The 21,618-nt window shown below is 41.1% G+C and overlaps 1 protein-coding gene across 8 annotated transcripts in view; it reads right to left on the bottom strand.

Moving 5' to 3' along the window:
- Window positions 1-21,618, bottom strand: part of FRYL (FRY like transcription coactivator) — a 128,784-nt gene that overhangs the window by 84,143 nt on the left and 23,023 nt on the right. For all 8 annotated transcript variants that reach the window (XM_088524726.1, XM_088524728.1, XM_088524723.1 and 5 more), the window contains exon 2: window positions 953-1,152. In XM_088524726.1, coding sequence (XP_088380852.1) covers window positions 953-1,072 — 120 coding nt within the window. In that variant the 5' untranslated portion in view covers window positions 1,073-1,152. The remainder of the gene's footprint in view (window positions 1-952; window positions 1,153-21,618) is intronic.

The raw sequence follows: 21,618 nt of genomic DNA, 5'->3' as shown, positions 1-21,618 counted from the left end.
GTCTGAATAAAAACCTTCAAGGCAGGCTAACTGTGTGGAGGTCCGTTAAATACCTACAGGTAGGTATTCATAACAAAGTTCTGAACTTATTAACATTTCAAATGTAAAATGCCTGCAATTATATCTAATAAATGTGCATTTTAAAAGAATCATATTTTGTTTACCTAAATGCAGAGTACTTAATATTTCACCTTACTGGCCAAGACTGAAGAAGCAGCCCATGAGGACTCTCTTCTCCTAGAGGCCAAATGCATCCTTGATTTAAAAAGACTGAAAAAAAAAATTGCACTACAGAATGTCATTTGAATAAATTTATTAAAAGAACTAAGGAATAAAAAGAGGAGGAAAAGCATAGTGACAAGAATGTCAAGTAACTGATCATTAAAAGTTACATTACGACTTTTAAAGGATACTTTAAGGAGAGCTTTTGACTCTCAAAGATATCAAATACCACAATTGAGTGAAATTTTCAAATTAAAAAAATCCATTTACTTCAAGAGCATGAAGTCTGGATTGCCAAGTGAATTTTGCATTTTAGCTTATCTTTAATGTACAGACTATTATATCCTGTAAATTGTTAGGCTTACCACTTCTTGGGAAAACAAGATACATCATCTTCTTAAAATTCATTTTTGAAATATTATTTCACAGAAACATCAAGAAATAACTTGCTTGGGATCATTAATGTTGGAAGATATTTACATTGTCATTTCCATTCGTAACTCTACAGAACCTATGAATACTACAAGATCTCATTCCCAGTAATCGTTCATAACAAGTTTGGCGGAAGTCAATAAAACATTGACAATAAAACAGAGAGCAGCCCTGTTTGCAGGGGGTTATTCATTCTTAAAGTGAGAGAAAAGTCAACACTATCTTTTTCTTCCCCAGTAAACACACATATGATCAAAAGCCAGAGCGCTTCAAGAGATACTATGAAGAAGGGACTCACCAAAGGTTCAGCCATTACAACTTCAATTTTCTTTTCAGCTTGAACAGCAAATTCTGCAAAGAGGCTTTTGATAACATACTCGCCAGGCTTGACATCTGGATCAATAGTAATGTTGGACATGATGACGCCTCTCTTTTCCCAGGTGGAAACAACACTTGGAGAAACTCTGCGTTTATTTACTCTGCTGGGTGGTGTGGAGGCTATAGAGAAAAGAAATTAAAAAGCTGTAAGGGACCAGAACTTCTGAACACAATACCGGCCACTTCTTCACCTTCCACCACATAACAGCTAATAACACAGTAAATTCACAAAACTGGAAATAGAAAATTCCTCATTACTATACCCAAAACCCTTCTTTAATTTTGTTTGAGAAGGGCAATTCCACACTAAAGCTAAGCTGCATGACAGAGTGGAGACAATGTAACAGTTTTTAACAGATAAAATGCAAAATTGACTTGAGATGTGTAAACAACCTCATTCTGAAGGCAACTGGGTTTTGATCATGATGGAGTTTAGAGTCTTTAATATCCTGTATCTTCAGTTCAAACACAATATAACCAAAAAGCAAAACAGACATTTTAGAAGGACTTCTGGGCTAACTTGCTAATTGTGAGAACCATCTGTTGACTCTGATTTTTATAAATTATCCATCAAGTTTAAGATTCTACTTGATGTCAGCCACCTCCAGTGAAAATATTTCCCTGGATTCTCTTGCCACTTTGAGGCATTAAACCTGTTTTCCTAATGTAACTCCATTTTCCTAACATAAGCTCATTATTTTCCTCCACTTCTGGGTCACAGATCTGAAATACTTGCTCCTTGTCAGAAAAATAGATCAATACATCAATCAATACAAGTAACATTGGATATATTAGTGTCTTTCTCTAAGGATTAGAGCTTACACTCTTATACTGAAACTATCATTTACTAACTTTACATTCTATTAATCAAACCTTAATTTTATTTTTCTCCCTGAGCACCCAATGAAAACATATTTATTATTACAGCCATTGTCTAATGTGAATTGCAGTACTGAAGATCAGATATCAGTATTTATTTGCATTTAATACATTCATGCCAAGAAGAATAAATGATTACAATTCTCAGTTTGCACATAATAGATCAAAAGAATTATTAGTGTCTCTACTGATGCAACACATCTACCTAGAATGGTCCGATATTTCTGTAGCATACTCCGTGACAGTCGCTTGTCTTTTTCTTTGATATTAAGTAGTGTTTGCTTTTCATACTAAGATTTTTCCCCTTATCCCCCCATAAGGGGACTCCAAGGGAGCTTATTTTCAGTCTATTTTACAGTCATTTATGGTTTACTTGAACAAGATATTGAAACTTTAGGCTTCTTTAGGCTATTTGCAGATAAAATTTGATTAGGTGAACTTGGCCAATTTGGGTTAATTTTCAAAACTTTCATTTGTTTTCAATCTGTATATGCACAATTCTTATTAACCAAATATTATCCACACCTTTTACTAAAAACATGTTGTATTGTTCAACTCATTTGTGAAAATACAGCTTACCACAGAGATCAAACCTTCAGGGACTTCACTTAAAATCTTCCTCCATTTTAATCTATGCCATTCCTAATTTCTTCTATAAATTGAACAGGCTATATTTTACTTAATATATATTTCTTCCTCACAAAAAAATCATTTATTTATAAAAATGCATTACTGAAGTCAACAATTCAGCACAAGTGAAAACTGAATGCTCATCACTACCTTAGTCTTCAATCAAAAGGAAGACTACCTTGCTAAAGCTTGTGATTAAAACATATGAACTGTGTTTCTCTTCTTGGTATTTCTCATACAAACTTATTGCTCTATCAACATGTCATTGTTTAGAGACAAATAAATAAATAAAAGGTAACTGGCGCAGCTCCGGTGAGATGCTCTTTTCCCCTGGGGTAGTATTGACAGCGCAGGCGAGCTCCGTAGGGGCGGCAGGACTGGCCGAGGTCATGCAGCCGACGTCCCTGCGCTCGCAGGCAGCAGCACGCGACTCCGTGGGACAACGACCCGACTACTCCCTGCGCGCCCTCCACGTGCCACCGAGCGCCTCTGCGGCACTTTGATCTTGATCTTGGCAAGAGTAGCCCTAAAAGGCACGGAAAAGCATGTGCCACAACGCAGCACAGGCAGCGAGATCAAAGCTGCTGCCGTGTTCGAGATCCCTGTGGCGGATTCTGCTCCATGAGAGCGCACAAAGGGGTTCCGAGGTGCCCCGAAGTGCCCATGGCAAAGGAGAACAGCGGGCCAAAATGCCTGCCTTGAAAGAAAATTCCTTCCCTAGCCTGATGACTGGTTTATCCCTCAGAGAAGCGCACACACACGCCAGGAGCTTAAAATTTAACTTTATTACAGTCTCTGTGTGCATCTTCCAACATCCATGCTGTGCCTTTCTAACGCTCATGCTTTCAAAGGCAAAGAGAGTCTTTTTTTGTGTCAAGAAAAAAACATAGGAGGACAATAACTAAGTCAAATAGTCCCTGATATGAAATTTGTCTCACTGTGCTTTACTTTTAAAGCAAACAAAACGAACAAAAGTTTCTTTTGCTGAGGACAAGGCTGGAGGCCGCTGAAGTTGCAAACAGGGCATGCCGCAGACAGGCCAACCCCCAGGTTGTCTCCCTCCCACCTGCACGGCTGCTCATGTGACAACTTAGCGAATCACCTCAACACGAGGAAACTGGACAAAAATCTAAGCCTAGGAGGAAAAAAAGAAGCAGTTAGATCACAGCCAGCGCAGCTTCCTGACCTGCTGCAGAAATTTTAATGCGAGGCAGGAAGTACAGCTTGGGAATATGATACTGTGACAGCCTTGGATCAGTGTACAAAGCCACGAACCCCGCTGCTAGGCTGTAATTTTCACCCCCTCCTTCAGATTCTACAGGCAACAGTACTGTCAGCTGTGAGCGTCATTCGGGCTCACACTCACTGCACCATCCTCTCCCTGTGCAGGCACAAGCAAGAGCGCAGCTCTGCAGGGAACCGAGCTGGAAACGCAGCACGTGCTCTCTTTGTTTCCCCAGGTTAATTTTAACCTAATTGGCTTTCCCTTCAGCTCACCACACAGCTACACCTACGCTTGCAGGGGGCAGGGGGAGCAAATGGCCTTTTTTTCATGCAGCAGCAACACAGAGGTAACGTGAATCAACAATGAAATGTATTGCTCACTTCTATGTTCACACACACAAATTCTTCAGTTTGTAATGTGCCCCCAGAAGAAGAGAAAAATGTCAAGCTGAAGTAATTTTTAATACAGTAATGACAGAACTACAATACCCTTAACTTTGTTGAAATGACACTATTTCTAAGTGAAACGACACTACTTTCAATGGTGCAGTAACTTACTGAGGCTTCTGTAATCCATGACAGAGTTACCAGTTCATATTAGTGATTCCTGTCTCATATATAACAAGGTTTGTGTTCTATTTCCATGTAAGACAAGCAAGTTAGGGAAAAAAAAAAAAAAAAAAACAGAAAAAATACATTGGAGGGAAAAGGGAGAGAGTGCCAGATTGTCTATTTAATAAGCAGTTGTATAGTATTTTCTTAAAGGAAAGCCAAAATTTAATACCAGATTTCTTAAGTTAGCCAAACATTATATTATCTGGTATAACTATGTTCAATGGGATTCATTCACTCATGAACTTGAAACTGGTAACTCTATAAAAATGCACTGTGTGGATTTCAAACAGCATATTAACCAGAAAGCCTTATTATCAGGCAGGATTAAATGATTTCATTCTGTATTTCTTTGCCACCAAAGCTGACAGAGAATGAACGATTTGGGGCTGCTACCTGCCTGGTAAGGGTATGCTCGGAGCCTCGGAAGCTCATAAGATCTGCAGTTCTCTCACTCACTCTTTTTAAAAAAGAGAAGTAGGCTTTGTCTGGTTCATATTCTCCTCAAAATAATGTGAGGGACACAGCACAGACTACCATCAGGCTTTTCTTTTATTTCTGCTCCTCCAATAGTCTTTTATTATTTTACTTTAGCTAAAACTGACTTCTTAGAGAAATGTTGGTAATAAAACAGTTTCTTTTTCGCAGGACTTGTTTCTTTTCCCCTTTGAAATTAAAAGTCGATCCATCAAGACCACTTTTGTTGTTTTGTTTGTACTACAGATGAGAGTTGGAATCAAAGCTCATAGCAGCAGCAACAGTTCAGAAACCCCGCACTGGCACAACGCTCCCAAACCGCCTGCAAACGCCGGCTGTTTTCCAGAGGGACCGTGGGACACGCGGCAGCGAGCGCCCTGCCGGGCAGCACGGGCTGTGTGGGCAGCCCTGCTTGGTTGCCAGGGCCACCCTGCCTTGTTTGGACACTCTCAGGGCACAGGAAGACAGGACAGACAGGCCGGGGACAGGCCGTATATCTGGGGTCAAAAAAGCGACACACACTGACGTACGTTACATTAGAGACAAAATTGCTGCATGCTCAACACAAAAAACGTCCAGAACTGCAAGTGTTTTTAATACACAAATTGGTATCAAAGAATGCTGCTTTTCTCCATATTGCTCAAATGTAGCAAGGGCTTGATAGAGCTATTCTGGATTCAAACACACAGAGTAGGAAGCAAGAGGGATCCCACTGCACAGCAGCCTGTGACAGTGGTGAGTGCCCTACACTTGACAGCTAATGTGAAGTAACTGGCTTTAGCCTTCATATATCCTTTTTTTTTTTTTTTTAATATACCATCTTACATGTAATGAGTGTTCATATTTGCTTTCAATTGTCCTCTTCACATCGTTTCCTTTAAAATTTGCTCTGTTTAAGTTCCTGTTGTTTCTCAGGAAGTTTGCTGGTCACATTGAGGCAGAACTCCCAGATACCTCCTCTCTTCCAAGACAGCCAAAAATAGACCTAGAATTCTTCCATGTATTTTAAGTACACTATCCAGCTACAAGATAAACTCAACACACTTTGTCACCATAGTCTTCACTAAAGAGAGTTTCTGTTAAGTTCATTTCTAGGGTAGTAACTCATAGCCCACATTTAATGGTTACACTTTTTTTATTATTATTTTGCAGCAGAGATAGTATCACAGCTACTTAAGCTTCCTATGATAGCTGTTGAAAATGTGTTTGAATATCCTGCTGAGAGTATGAAATTTTAAATTGTTTAAAATATTATCTGCGTAATTATTTAACGGAAATTTAATTAGACTCTTTGTCGCCGACTCTACAACATTTGGTCCTACCACACAGAGTGATTTTTATATATACGGAAAAGCATCTGTAACAACTGCTGGTGTGCTTTCTAACAACAAATCTTCAGGTATCTTGCTGAATAAAACAGTGTTTTTTTCCTAATAAAGAAGATGATGCTCAAAGCAATGACTCAACCTGACCCATATCATCCCAACAAGTTTCAAGCAGAGCCAAAAAGTTAAATCTGGGTTTCCTGCCTTCTGGGCCAGGGTTCTGCTTTTCAGAGCAGAGAGCTTCTTCAGTAGCAGCACTGGTATGGTGAGTCATTCCTCTTACCTTTGTAGGGAGGCGAGAAGTGGCAGCCCAGCAAAAGCTTCTCTCTGAACCTCTCTCATAGGTAGAAGGGAGCCCCCACTACTGACTTTCAAAATGCCAGTTTAAGATTTTATCTCTTGGCAAAGTTTTCCTTCAGGATCAAAAAGAAAAATGCACTGAAATCACTAAAAAAGAGCTAGAAGGTAGAACACACTATCCTCCCATTGCCTGTAGAGAACCTTCTTCCCTACAGAATAGTGATTCAACAGGAAGAACAGCTGCCACATGTTATCACGTACAAGCATCTAAGTCAGATGTGCAGGTATTTTACACCTATGAAAGGTAGAAAACACAGATACTTTTGTCAAGAACTATAATGGTGGGGATAGAGGCCCAACCTGACATTCAAGGAAGCGTCAGGAGATCTGGGAGAGCCAGTGGGGAAGGGGAGGGTGCTGGCAGCTGCTGGGCTCATTCCCTCCACTCAGATCAGCAGGCTCCAGAGCAGCAAAAGCAGCTCCAAGCTACAGCCTCAAACACAATTGCTGAAAGCTCTCCTCCTCCTCCCAGGCCACGCAACTCCACTCCATTCACTGGGAGAGGGCAGGGAAGAGCATCGAGAGAAGAGGAAAAAAAAGGAGAAACACTCGGGACTCAGTTAAAAGCACAAGATGCCCAGAGAGCAGAGCAGACGTGCGCAGGCGGAAGGCAACATGACACAGCACAGAGGTTTGGGGCTGGGGAGAAGGAAGGGGAGGAAAGAGAAAAAAAAAAAAAAAAGGAAACTGGTTTTAAACTAAATTGTCTCAAGTCCTGCCCAGTCATTCTTGATTATGGCATCACATCAGGAAATCCTGGCCATTAAAGTGTCAAACCATTAAAACTGCATTGTTTAAATAATTCCCTGTTAGAACAATTGCCAGCAAAGAATAGCCACCTCTTCAATAGCTTAAACAGCTGTAAACTGATAAACAGCTTTAATTAATTTTTTAATTTTTTAATTTTTTTTTAAAAAATTCCTCCATTCCTCCAAAATTACGAGTGTTTTTGACGTGTTTTGCTTTGGCATCAGAAAGCCATTTCCATGCAGATACATGATCAAATTAAAGGGCTATAAAGGATAAATTAGGTCCTCTGCTTCACTCGTGCATACCCAGGAACTCAACCCACCACCACACTGCTGCAGCAATGAGCGGGTCAATGCTACTAGTTACATTCTCAGGACTAATCTCCAGAAACACATTTGCTGTGCTGGAGTTTTATACAATCTTAACTTTCAACTCAAAGCTGTATAAATAACAATACAAGTATGATTTAATATATGTATTTCTTCTGGAAAACTCTTTGTAATCCAGTGGCAAACTCAGAAGCAAGAAAAGATACCGCAGCAAGCACGTCCCTGTTATCTAGAGCCTTGCACAGGAGACCAACTGGGAAGACCTAGCACGACCTCCTGCCAATACTTGATACTAGCAAAGCACTAGTGCTGGGCAATCAGCAGGTACATACCCTGGGATCTCTTTAAACATTGTGCCATAACTGAGTATTTTCAACTGGTTAAGTTTCACCCATCTACAAATGTTACATTCCCTCAAAATAATAATAAATTAAGAATAAAAGCCCTCAATTTATTTCCTAATTCCCTACATTCCAATATTGGGCTTCTACAGAATCAAAAGTCATGCCTTCAGTACTGACACAAGCAAAGAAATAATTCTAATCCTGCATAATTAAATTGCAAATAAATGAATAAACAAATGCCATACTACTCATTTCAAAAAGTACGATGTTTATATTTTATGTGAAATTATTATTGCATCAGGAGTAAAGACAACTACTTATATTTAAACGCTGAAAGCAAGGGCAGAAGAACATAACTTTGGCCTGTGCTGCTAGTTCTCCTCACCCGCCTGCCCCGAGGCGAACAGGAAGGCAGGCGGCACTGAGCTGGGGCGAGCGGCGCTCCGTGGGGCCGGGTCTGCACGTTCATCCTGGCTTTGCTTTCAGACAGTTCTGTGCACTCACTTGATAGCAGAGAGGCCATAACGCGTAAAAGCACCGTGCGTGTCTTCTCTTTTCCTCAGATCTAACTCCCAGAGTCAAAAAGGCAGGCGCAAAGAGCTCAACACAGACATGTATTTATCTCACACCAGTTCCAAGGACTGGTGCCTTCAGCGTTTTCTTTACAAACAGGAACTTGTTATAACTACCACAAACGAGGTAAAATTTTGATACCTTCCCATTAGTCAGTACAGGATTCCTTTGTCCTTATACAGCATCTACCCAACTTCACCCATAAGAATCCAAAAATAATACATCCATTTGAACCTAACACATAGGCATAATCCCACCCCCTGTATCCATGTTCTCCAGCCTTCGCTGCTAGAAGAGATGCGGGGAGGGGGCACCCGTTCGAGGCAGAGGCACTTTCCTACCGAGCAGACGCAAGCCTGTTTGCTGACCGGGTTTCCCTCAGTCCCTTCCCTGGCCTGTGGGCTGCAGCTCGACCAGTGGTCCGCTCTGAAGGATAGTCTTCAATGACCAACCGACAGGTAAGTTTGCAGGCAAACACCTGGATATTACTATTTTTCCCAGTACACCCACACAGACAGTCCCCCCAGTCCTTGCTACCTAGTTAAAAGACAACAACAACAAAACACTGTTCAAGCTATTGATAAAAATAAAATAAATAGAATATTTTTTGTCAGCAAAGAAATCTTATTTTCCTTCCTGGATTAGCACACCGAAATCTATAGCAGGCAAAATGCACTCATGCATTGACACCTTCACAAAAAGGAGATCAGTGCTTGGCCATGAAATGTTAAATTAAAAAGTACAGGGGGAGCAAAGGTAGCTGGCATCAGGGCAGTAGAAAGAAAAAAAAAAGAAAATTACAAATGTGTATTCGAAACTTCTACATACACTGTTTTACTAAGTTAAAGACACAGCTTTCTGCAACAATGATGAGAGTGAACTTACTCTGAATAATTATTTTACATTTATGGTATGCTGATTGCATGAAGAGCAAGGAAAGCAGCCCTAAACTCTAAATTGAAACCTTTAAGCAGTAGAACCTAAAAAACTAAAAGATAAGGCTACAGTATAGAAGGAATACAGCTACAGTGATAACTGCTTGGATGGATAATTTCAACTTGGCTCTATATTTGTCATTACAATCATATTGTATCCGATGAAGTTTTGTTTCCTTTTAACATAGAAACAAACACACGTACACAACAAAGAGCAAACACCAAGGTCAAAGAGGTTATGGGCCTGCCTTTGTTAGACAGCAAACAAAAAAGAAATTTAAATGTTTCCTAACCCACAGATTACTTAGGAAAAAAAAAAAAAAAAAACTTCCCCATCCTCCCTTTGAAGAATTACAAATATAAAAATCACTACGAAAATAATCTATGACTACGTATTAGGAAAAAAAAATCTATTATTATGTTGCACAGAAAGAGAAAATAATGACAAAATATTCAACTAGTTTGCTCTTGATGTTATTTCAAAAAAAGGAAGTTTTTGCAAAGGGTTACCTTGCCCTGCACAAGCCAAGTATAGTCTCCCCTTCTACTCCTTATTTGTTCCTTGCAATTCCAGCTCACAACAGGAGGAGGAAAAGACTTTCCTCCTCATGACTGTCCACCTGGCACCTCTCTGGAGTCTGTGGAAAAAAACCTTCCAAGTGTCGGCTGTAGAACAAACAACTATTTCAAATACACACCAGAGAAATCTTATTAGACAAAGTCTATAAAGAAATCAAATACATTTTTTAACATATTAAAATTTCAGATGAAAAATAATTCCACAGGTTCAAGTTCAGAATTTTATTACTGGTATCTAGATCTGGTCTTAAACCAGATTTAAAGAACATTTTCACATCTTTGTAAGTAACCGCCTACTGAGATATCCAGAAGCATGTTAATGGTATTTCTGATATTTGATTATGGTTTGAAAATTAAAGTGCAAGATGCATGCACAAGAATAAAAGAAAAAGAATAAACAAATATATTGGAGAATTTAAATATGCTTAAGCTATAAATAGGCCTGCAATAGGTCTCACACATTAAGTCCCAATTCCAGAAAAGGACAATTGATCCACGTTCTGATTCTGCGAAGTTTTGTCTAGTAATCCTATGCTGGAGTACATGGGCTGAACAGGAAAATAAATCTCTGAAGACTAACTTAATCTGTCATATGTTAACACAAACACGCCAAGAATGAAAGGAAAAAAATCCAAAATTTTCAAAAGAAAAAAAAAACCTTTTTTTGTCCTGGACTGAAATGGATCCTGTTTTGGTAGGTTTAAGTTCCCAATAAACTCTAACCAAAGTTTCAGTATACAACAGGGATAACCAGAGCATAAATTTCTTGACAATGTCACATTAAAAAATGTATTTTCAAATAATAGTAACCTGCTCCAAATAAGTTCACTTCAGAAGCAACTGCCTATTGAGAAATTAGTTACATGCTATTTCATAGGAGCTGCAGTCTCCACTGTGCTCTCCTATGCATCAAGCGCACCCACTGAGCTGAGTCCCTTCAGTCACCCAACGCCAGGGGACAAGAGCTACATCAGGTAGCACATCAGGTGCTAAACCAGGGAAATAGCCCTGGGGTGGCTATTTCCATCTTTTTTGTGTATGTGAAAGTTCCATCAACACAAAAGTCAGTGTTTACTTAGAAGACTCAGGACTGATCTCCAGATTACTTGCATTTATTTGGCTGCTGCAGTTAGTAAGTTTTGAGGTTCTTCTGCACTTTTGAGTATTCATATAACAGCATAAGGTAGCTCTGAGATCCCACGAAGCCCTAGTTAACCATATTGGGAGAAAATACAAAAAGCACAAGAGCACTTAAATTTTATGTAGATATGTGTCCATATCAAATGCACATAAGAGTAAAAAAACTAAGAAGAATCTGAAGTTTCATCAACTTCTTGGTAAACCAGAAAATACCCCTCAGAGTTTTAAGTCTTCAGGGAAACTAAAAGCACAAGACGGCCTCCCAGTCCTGCAGCCGCAACAGAGCCATGCTGGACCCATGTGAGAAAACAGGACTGCATCATGCAGTGCTGCTCTTAGCCATTGTAACTACACCAAGCTTGCAGAGTTAACGGCTTCTTTAAAGGAGGAGACTGGTCACATCTGAAATAAATCAGAGGCTATCACACACTTGCTCATGGAACTCCAAAGCGCATGGCTAGATTGGTCATTTATAAGACTGCGCTGTTCTTCAGTGGAAATAACAGTTCTTTTTTCCTGTAAGCTTCCTCAGCTTTATTTTTTTAATGCAATTTTAATTTACTTTGGAATCGTCGTGCGTGATTTCACCAGCAGAGCGCCCATGTTTCGCAGCGTTGCTGCGAGCTCCCAGTGCGGCCCCTGCCCTCACCCGGCTCCCAGCGCCTCGAGGGTGGCCGGGGATGGACACAGGGACAGCTCTGCCAGCTCCAAAGGGCACAGAGAGGCATATCCAAAACCAGCACACCGCTGGCAACCTAGGGATCCCCCGGAGGGCCCAAAGAGGGCTTAACAGCCCGCATCCTTCTCTGCTGGGACTTGCAAGTGTAGGACAGCAAACAAAGCCTGTTTTCTTTCATATATTCATATATATTAAGGTCTCTCCTACAAGGTCGTGACAGTTAAATCTGCTACAGATTCCTGTATTGCTTTCAGAAACAAATTGTGTATTAGAATTTTTGCAGGAAGGTGGAAGAATAAAGTCCATAAGTATAGTCTATAAGCAAAATAGCAAACGAGCAAGGGACTGACCACAATTTAAAAAAGAAAAATAGAGCAGGGCAGGGAAGAAATAAACAGGAAGAAAGGTAAGTAACTACTAAGATTCTGTTTCAAAACTTCAGCAATGTCTGGCCCTGTTCTAGCAGAAGATAACATAAAAATGCTCATCTGATCTAGAACTCTCCTTAAAACTGCTATACATAGAGATAGGAAAAAAAAGGAGTCGCTGAGGCTACTGCGCAGAACTACCCTGGGTAGCTAGCCAGCGCAGCCATGTCCCACACTGCAATATGTGAGTATTGCCCCATTTGCAAAACACATCATCAGGATACCTGGTGTCATTCTTGTCCAGGTGTACTACTAAGAAAACTTTTTTTTTTTTTTTTTTAATCTTTTGCCTTGTTGCTACCACTTAGCCCTGAGAATCTCAGCTTCTCTGGTCAAGGTTTTGGACCAGAGCTTCACCTCCATCAACATATGAGCTAGACCAAATCTGTACCCATTTTAAGAAAACATATTACTTCATTAACCTTCTTTTAATCAATGCCCTACAGAATTTATTAAGAAAGCCAGATCAGCACCCGAACGGATGGGAGACGGGACGGGGGGCAGACACAGAGCGAGGGAAACGGTGTCGCGGCGCTCGCCAGTGCTGCCGTTGGTGCCCAGCACTGACTAGAGGCCTCAGCAGGGAACAGGGCTGCAAGATTTAGCACAGAAGTGAAAACAGCAACTTCTCTAATGCGTCTGACACCTGGAATGAGACCAAACGCAAAACCATGAAACGATAACAAGCTTCAGCCACCGCCAAGTTACGTGCAAGTTGGTGACCTAGAAATGCAGGACTCGCATTCAGAGCTCACCACCAATCTTTTCCCCCGCTGATGTGATGTTTAGGTTTGTAAAGCCGCATATCGACAACATCAAAAAAAGCTGTTTTAATCACACCATTAAAAAATCCACTACTGAGCTGACTAGAAGTGAACACTGAAGCCTCTGAACCGAAAGAAACAGATGGAAAGAGGAGAAGAGGTGCACCCAGTGCTGCCAAGGACACTCACTTGCACCACAGCATATTAGAGGAAAGAAAGAACTGACCCTGGTAAAAACAGTAGCAGCTTAAAATGCCAAGAAAGTCCAAATACTATTAAACCAGCCATCCAAAGCACTGTGGTCCTCTCAGCCAAAACTCCATGCATGCGGCCGAGCTTCCTTCTCTCTTTGCTTTGTCATCATAAAAATGAACTGAAGTGTTGATCGCCAGCTTGCCTTTTTCCAGGACAAGACCTCATTTGTAGCTGAAAGAACAGAAAAAGTCTGGTGATACTTGGCCCGGCTGCGGGGCCCTGCTGGCAGCTGGCACAGGCGAGATGTTAGAGCTGAAGGAGGTGGGTTTGCACCGAGATGTCAGGCACCGGGTTCTCCTAGCCTAACCTCGGCCGTACAATGAGCGGCTGAGTTCTCACTGAACAGTGACCCAAGGACAGCAGCACTAAAGTTCTTGCTGTGAAGAACTCGTGTTCAGCAAAGGAAGCAAAGAAGGATGATGAATAAAAGAGGCCAGAAGAGGAAATTCATGAGGATCCTTCAGCTGCTTTGGTAGCAAAGTGAATACAATGATTCTGTACATTAACTTTCCGATCACCGCCACACTTAAAATAGTTATTGGTTGACCCGTGACAGCTCCTGAGTTAGTTTCATGAGATATTCCAATGCAAAGCCATGGATAAAAAGTTCATTTCGTTCTGTACTTTAATGTTTCAATAATAAATATTCTCATATTAAAGTCGTTAAAATTAAAGTATATGTAACTCTATACCTTAACATTTTATTTTGATATGTTATTGTAGCTTGTCAGCCTACTAGCCAAACAATCTTTTGGTAAACTCCACTGAAATTTCTCACAGAAAGTAGTTTCCATCAGACATAGTAATATAAAGCTTTGCTTGTGACCTTAGCAGTGGCAGCTGGGAACATCGGAGCACCCAAAATTAATGACTCTGCAAACAGCAGCATGAGACAGTATCATTCTGAATGTAAGTACCTCTTTGGGCTTAAAATTACCTTTTCTTCTAAAGTATACATTTACTTTCTATTTTGCAATCTACCTAACAGAATTAAAGCTCACTCAGACTAGGACCATAATTCTTTGTAGAGAATGAGGAAGAAGATTTTTTCTATAGACAGCGAAAACTTTAATTCCATGCAACAGGATATAGTACAGCACATACTTTTGCTCCATATAGGGGGTTTAAAGTTGTCAATCACTTTTCTAAATAAATACTGTTTTGTCAGTGATCTCTTGAATGCTATTAAATCTCTAGTGCCTGAACTTTTCCACTTCAAATACAAAAGCACCAGAGCCAGAATTGAAAAAGGAAGGGAGAAAAAAAAAAGTCAGCAGAAATGAGGTATTTGATATGGGTTGTTGCAATTGGTTTGTGTGGAGCTTTCCTGAAGTCCATGCAGAGCCTGCAGTTTATTCCAGCAGCAGCTGACAGAATGGTTTGCATGCTGGCCACTTTCTCCTTTCACAAGCATTCCTATCTGCAATCGGAATCACTGCAAAATCTGGTTATGGAGTTAGCAAAGAGGTTATTGCTTTAATAGAAAGAACACACCAAAGGAAAGCTCATTCTGGTACATTTATGCCTGATGAAAATAAATGTATAGCCCAACACATACTGCATTTACCACTGTGCAGGCAGCTACATTAGAAAGTAATAAAGTTGCCGGCCTCTCACTGCAGGCAGCCGTCCCCACACCCGCTGTCCTTGGGCTAAGGAGGATTCAGTTTGCTAAGGACAACAGCAGCAACAACAATCCACCACCGTCCCAAGAAAACTGCTCAGACCATACGGCAGCCGGCAAGGCTGCCCCTTTTGGCCAAAGTGAACAACTTGTCACCTCATGAAGCTTCATCTTCATCCTACTCGTTTGACTCAGACTAATGTAGCATGACTGGAAAAGTTTTGACAACTTCAAAAGATTCAGTTACGCATCTGGGCTGTTATTCGGCTTTATGATTTGACAGGTTCGGAGAATCTACTTCCAGCACCCAGTTGTCTCCTTCCAGCCCAGATCCATTTGTAGACTTGAACATTCTTGAAGAACCACTCAACCATATGCTGAAAATAAATTCCTCTAAATAGCTATTTTTTCTTTAAATAAGATTTTACTACACAGAACATGTTACTGACATTTCATTTAACTGAATGTTTGCCAACATATCAGACCCCAGGAAATGCATTAAAGGAGACCCAAGCTGACAACTAGAGCCAAATATGGAGGCCGCACTCCCTAATCCCTTTTTACAGAAAAGCCCTGAGACATTCACATTTTATTCAGTGGTAACTGCAGGCAAACACTTTCACACAGCAACCGCCAGGCTATGGAAAAGCCATTGCAAAAGCTGCACTATCCTCTACAGCAAACAAACTTACTGCCTTGGCGGTGCTAGGAAGAGACCTGCAATTAAATTTACTATTGTGAAGTACATTTATATACATTTAAGCAATCAAAAAGGATAAATAAATAAATAAATAAATAAATAAATAAATAAATAAATAAATAAAATAAAGCCCTCTCTGTCCTTCCAAGCCTTCAGCCCCGAATACTCACACTGGGGTTTATTTGCACTTTCAAAACTTAATACAGTGTATTACTAGAGCAGAACCTCTCTTAAGAAAACTAACTTTTTTTGGTTTGTTGGTTGTTTTTTGATTTGTAAAAGACTAATCTTCAATCAAGCTAATCCTATGAGGTAAGTGATTCAAGTCTTCAAGTCCACCTGATTTCATCCACGGAGAGAAGATCCAAATAAGTCCCTGGTTTTCAAATGCTTGTCAGTACCTCGCTCCAGCAGTGTGCTTCCTTTTACGTAGGCATGAGAAAGAAATGTGGTCATGCACTTAGAATTTTAATAAAAGTTTTCCTGAATGACTGCTTTCCTACCATGAGTTTTGCCCACAGATTCACAGGTATGTTACACCAACTTCAAAAATCATTGTTAACTTCCACCAAAACAAGGGAAGGAGGGTGGCCTCCGTTCAGCTTTGGGAACTTTAAGGAGAGCGCCTCTCTTCCACTGTGCAAGCTGCCCCCAAATCCTCAAAACACGTGTGTGATCTGTGAAGCAAACGGATAGAAAAGTCTCCTGAATTGCCTCCAGTGCAGAGGTACCCTAAAACAGATGAGCTTAAGGACAAAACACAAATAGCCAAAGGACAGCTATACTAGTTATCATATGTTTACCAAATACACATGCCTACTATGCTAAGCTTTTTCGGTTCCTTTCTTTTACTCTCAAAAAATGGTTTTTATTTCTTGACTTGACACGACACAGTAAGTTTTAGAAAAACAGAAGGCCTTTTAAAAAGCAGCTGTGGAACATGGTCCTGTTTACAGAAAAGCAGCTGATTCCAGTCTGCAGACCATAAGCCTAAAAAAGCATAGCTTTTATTAAAATACATGTCATATTTTAAAGAAAAATTTCCATTACATAATGATTTTCACCGTGAGAAGCAGTACACTTGGCTTTTGAACACATAAATTGTATCGCTAAATATAATTCTGAAGGTATCTAGATTACCTTTTATGAAAGTTTTTGTTCACAAAAACTGAGATCATTCTTACATTGACGTAACAGTTGAAACGGCTATTTTGCTACAAAACCAAAAACTTCAGAGGAATCATTAAATAGATCTCATATCCAAATCTCACTGAACTCAATACCAGAAGACACTGCTTTAAGGATATGCATTTTTCTTTTTTTAGAGCTGAGATTCACCATCATATCTAAGATTCCTTGCATACTATGGAGCTGCGCAACCTAGCGAACAGCCAACATAAAGTCTCCGTTACACCCACCAGTTCAGCAAGCAAACCCATTCTTAAAACATCCTCACAACACAGTTGGTTAAAGAGAACATTCCTGGCCATTTTAAAAGAAGTAATGCCTAAAATAGTTGGCACAGGGACAGCATTTTGAAACTAGGCCGTACGAATGTCACTTCATTGTTGTTACTGAAAGAAAAAAGATCAACTCTAATAAAACCTCAGCCAGCACTGCAACAACATTATGCCAGCTAAGCAAGCCCTTAAACCAGACCCATGGAGTTGCTGACTTTCTGTTAAACATTCAAGCATTCTTTACAGATGTCTATTTTTATGCATGTACAAATGCACACAAGTCTGCGCATTCTTCCTTTAATGCCCTCTAATATACAAAATTCTAGGATTATCTAGGAGCCCACAAAAGTAGCATGCGCATGTAAAAATTGCATTAACGCATAAGAGAAGGATTTCTTACACAGTTGCACAGTGACAGTATGTGAGTTTAGTGAATTTCAGACTTCACTCAAATGTAAATATTGCATAACTCCTTATTCGGCATACACTGCATCACTTGACTAGAAAATGTATTAAAAGAAACGTGACAAGCTCACTGAGGTATGAGCAGGAGTTACAGTAGTACTTAAATCTGGGCGCTACAAACTCCATCTAAAGGTCTGCTCAGAGCTGCCCTGCGCAGGGAAAGCCATCGCAATGTGACTCACACACCGACAGACTGAGCTTGCAGTTATACCAAAAACACCTCTATTTTTCACAAAAGTGAAAATCATGAAAAAAAAGCAAAATAGAAATCTAATTAGTTAACAGAAAAAAACTCCTTCGTTAGCAGATCACCTAGAACTTAGTGTACCACTTGGTTAGGAAAGGGTCAGAAACATCTTCCTCTGCTGTGCTTGCATAACAGAGGACATAAAGGAGAAGACTACATCATACAGAACCTTCTCTCAGATACTCCTGACTTATTAGCAGCCCTTATTATACCCCTTGTTTTATTAGAGCTGACACACAATTACCCAATCTAGACTCTGTAATTCATCTCCTTAGTTACGCAGCATTTACTAACCGCAGATTAAATTTAATATATCTGCACCTATAGTTTATTTTAGTTCAGAAATAGCATGCATTAATAAAACCAACTATATGGATTCTTATGTATTATTTCAGACTTATGTATTATTTCAGAGCATTTTATGAGGCATCTATACCTTTTACTGCAAAAATTCTTAAAAGTCCTTTTTGATTACTTTTATTTCAGCAGGAACATTAGCAGCTATAAAGTACTGTTACATGGTACAGTTTGGAATAGCTACAGTTAAAACCTAAAACACAAACAAAAATGTGAAAAGCAAATCCTGTAAAGCCACTGTTGCCTTAAATTAAAATCAGAAGCCTAAAGGCTACTAATCTAAAACATGAATCAAAGCAATTAATGCAAAAAAAAAAAAACCCACTTATGTCTGACTAGGCTATTAAGGTATATTCAACATCTACTGTGCATAGTCCCCTACCACTAATTAATAAACACATTGTGCCATAACTCATTACTGATGCTTCCAAATCAGAAACGTGTGAATCATCTCACAAAAAACTGCTAGATCGGGGTAAAAAATCCCAGCAGAGGTATTTTGATGAAATGTTTGGCAAGGGAAATGGTGCATCTCAGTACACCTCAAGCAGCACTTACTGAAGCAGAACTTAAAGCTGAAATGCCAGATCCTTCCAGCTACTTATGTTTTTTTTCCCATCTTTATGAATACAAGACACTTAAGACACATAAAATACGCAGGATCTTAGCCGGGGTACAGCTACGTCATCCCTGCATCCTCCTGCCCGTACCTGCAGGCGAGACCCCGCACTGGGGCGCGTGCGAGGGGGTGATCTGAGGACACGGGAGCAGCATCCTTGTTTCCGCTGCTTCAGCTCAGGGGAGAAAACCCCATAGAAATGCTACACTTGGGCCATTTAGAACCAGTGAGGCTGCTACTTTGGGATAAAATGAAGGGTTTGCCCTAGTGCGCTGCAGGGACAAGGCAGTACCCGCTGGAAAGCCCTGGGCGCACGGGTAGGCGCTTTTGCTCGAGGCCGCTCTGCACTTCGCCGCGCCGGCAGCACTGCAGGCACCGGCCCCTGCTCACCCCTCCCGGCCGGCCAGCAAGGGGTGCGAGCAACTTTATGGGAGCGAAACCACCGCGACCCGGGGCACAGAAAGGCTCGCGGCTCCCCCCGCGCCGCGGGGAACGGCGCGCTCGGCTGCTGCCTCGCGCCGCGCAGCCCCGCCACCCGCACTCACCGCCGCCGCCCCAGGCCTTGAGCAGAGACTTGATGCTGATTTCGAAGAACACGGAGTCCTGCAGGCTCAGCATCCTGCCGGCCGGGCCGGGCCCGCCCGCAGCCCGAGCCGCCGCTGCCGGAGCCGGAGCCGCCGCGCGGTGCCGCAGGGCGGGGCGGGCCCGGCCAGGGGGCGGCACCCGCCGCTCCGCTCGGTTCGGCCCGGCCCGGCCCGCTCGTCCCAGCAGCACCGGCCGCCTCGTCCCGCCCCTGCCGTGTCCCCCCGCAGCTGAAGGCGGCGCCTCCTACTAGCACTGTTGTTATTATCCCGTTTCCACCTTGCCCTATAATAGCCCAGTGCTTTCGTACTGCCTGGGGCAACCAAAGCCAGGCCGGGGCCTTCCATTAGCGGTTGCTTAGGGACAAAAGGTCCAGGCTCCCGCCAAACAGGAGCCGCGGTGCCTGCCCAGGGAAAGGGGCAGCGGCAGGAGCTCCCGGCTGCTGCGGGGAAGCAGGCATGAGGGGAAGAAGGGGCTGTGAGCGGGAGTAAGAGTAGAGGATTTGACTCTTGTTTAAATTAATAAAGCAGCATTGTGTCCTTTATTTCTCTGTCCCTTTTAAGAGCTGACTTGACAAAGTTATTTAGTTAATGAAGAACAAGGTAAAAAGCTGATACTTTAATTCTAAGCTTGAAAAGCAACTTGAGGGGAAAAAAAGGCCTTGTAACATTCCTTGCAAGATAGAATGTGGTTGCCAGAATGACCAAGACCTTTCACAAGTATTTTGAGAGATTTTTCTATTCAGAAAGTGGTAGCAGCCCAGCACCCCAACACTCCACCTATGTAAACAGCTTTAGAATTTTAAGTTGCTGGCTTTCAAATAAAACTTACATTGAACTGCTAAAGTTGCAGTAAACTAAACTGCCCCCTCTATTCTGTGCAGCACCAGGACTATAAGGACCGCTTTGCAGCACAGATGTAACCAGTGACAGGAGAAAACCTCACCGCACCAGGGGATGGAGCCCGGCCCTGGGAGGCAGCAGCACCATGACCAGGACACCAGCACTACTGCTCCTCCAGCCTGCACACACGTGGGTAGCTGTACTTCAGCTTCAAGGAAAGAAAAAAATCACAAAAGGTGACATTCCTAATGAGTATGTGGTGGGAATATCTACTGTCATCTCCCAGGCCATGATGGAACTAGCTTTTAATAACTGGGAGTTGAAGACTCTGCACTCCTACAGCTACTGACTGCATTTCCATCATTCCTTGGGGCTAAAGGGAGTCACTGCTTGAGTAGTGTCGGTCCACTTCAGCACAGGCTAAAGCAGTTTAAGATAGAACTTTCAGTCACATTATCAGCTACCACCAAGGCTGATAACCCTCCTATCAGCTTGTAGCATGTCCGTTACCAGCCCAAAACCAAACAAACCACTGGAAAACATCTCCAAGTTTTAATTAACAGATTTAAAAGAAGCAGAAAAATTCAGAAAAGTTTCCAGGTAGTGACAGCTCAAATGATGTGAAAGGTGTTTTTTTTTTTTTCTTTTTTTTTTTTTTTTTTTTTAATATAACTGTTATACCTAAGAAATAACATGAAACTTGGATCAAATATAGAAATTTGAGAGAATACTCAACCAGATACTGAGATCACTAGGAGACAGGCTGCTAATACTTATTTAGTTAGATGGATTTATACCTGCAACTTCAACCACACTGTTTCTCGCCGGTCCAAGATATACCGATTAACTTAATCTGCTTTAAAGTGTTTGTCTATGTATGTGTGTATATATACATATATAATAGAATCTACAGATAGTTTCAGAGCTGCCCCTCACACTGTGCTATGAATAAAACCACCATGAGGAAGATGGCACAGATGCACTCTCAGATAAACAGTTCATCTAATTCTTATTCATTTAGAGGACTTAGATATACACGATATTATACAAGTATTTCTTTTAACAAGAAAAAATATCACTACAGCTCAATTTAACAAAAGAGAAAACACGGACTTGTTAATGTCCAACTAGACAGATCTAAACAATGGTTTTAAGACACAAAAAGAAGAATATTAAAGCAAAAGAGTGGGAGAAAACAGTGCTACTGACCTAGCCTATTAATTAATTGCTGTCCAACATCCATAGAGCAGATAAACAGCTTTCTTAGAAGAAAAAAATGACAGTGTCATCATACCTCAGTTGTTATGAATTAAAATAACTAGAACATTGTACAAAAGTATTTCTCTACAATACTATATGAAATTGCTATGTGCACCAGCCTAGCTCTTCTGCCCAGATAGGCAAAGG

The sequence above is a fragment of the Tinamus guttatus genome, unplaced genomic scaffold (genome assembly GCF_059628265.1).
Source record: "Tinamus guttatus ecotype Peru unplaced genomic scaffold, ASM5962826v1 Tinamus_guttatus_pri_ptg000213l, whole genome shotgun sequence".
NCBI classification, from domain to species: domain Eukaryota; kingdom Metazoa; phylum Chordata; class Aves; order Tinamiformes; family Tinamidae; genus Tinamus; species Tinamus guttatus.
Note: the sequence above shows the minus strand (reverse complement) of the source record. Positions and strands in the feature narration are given on the sequence as shown.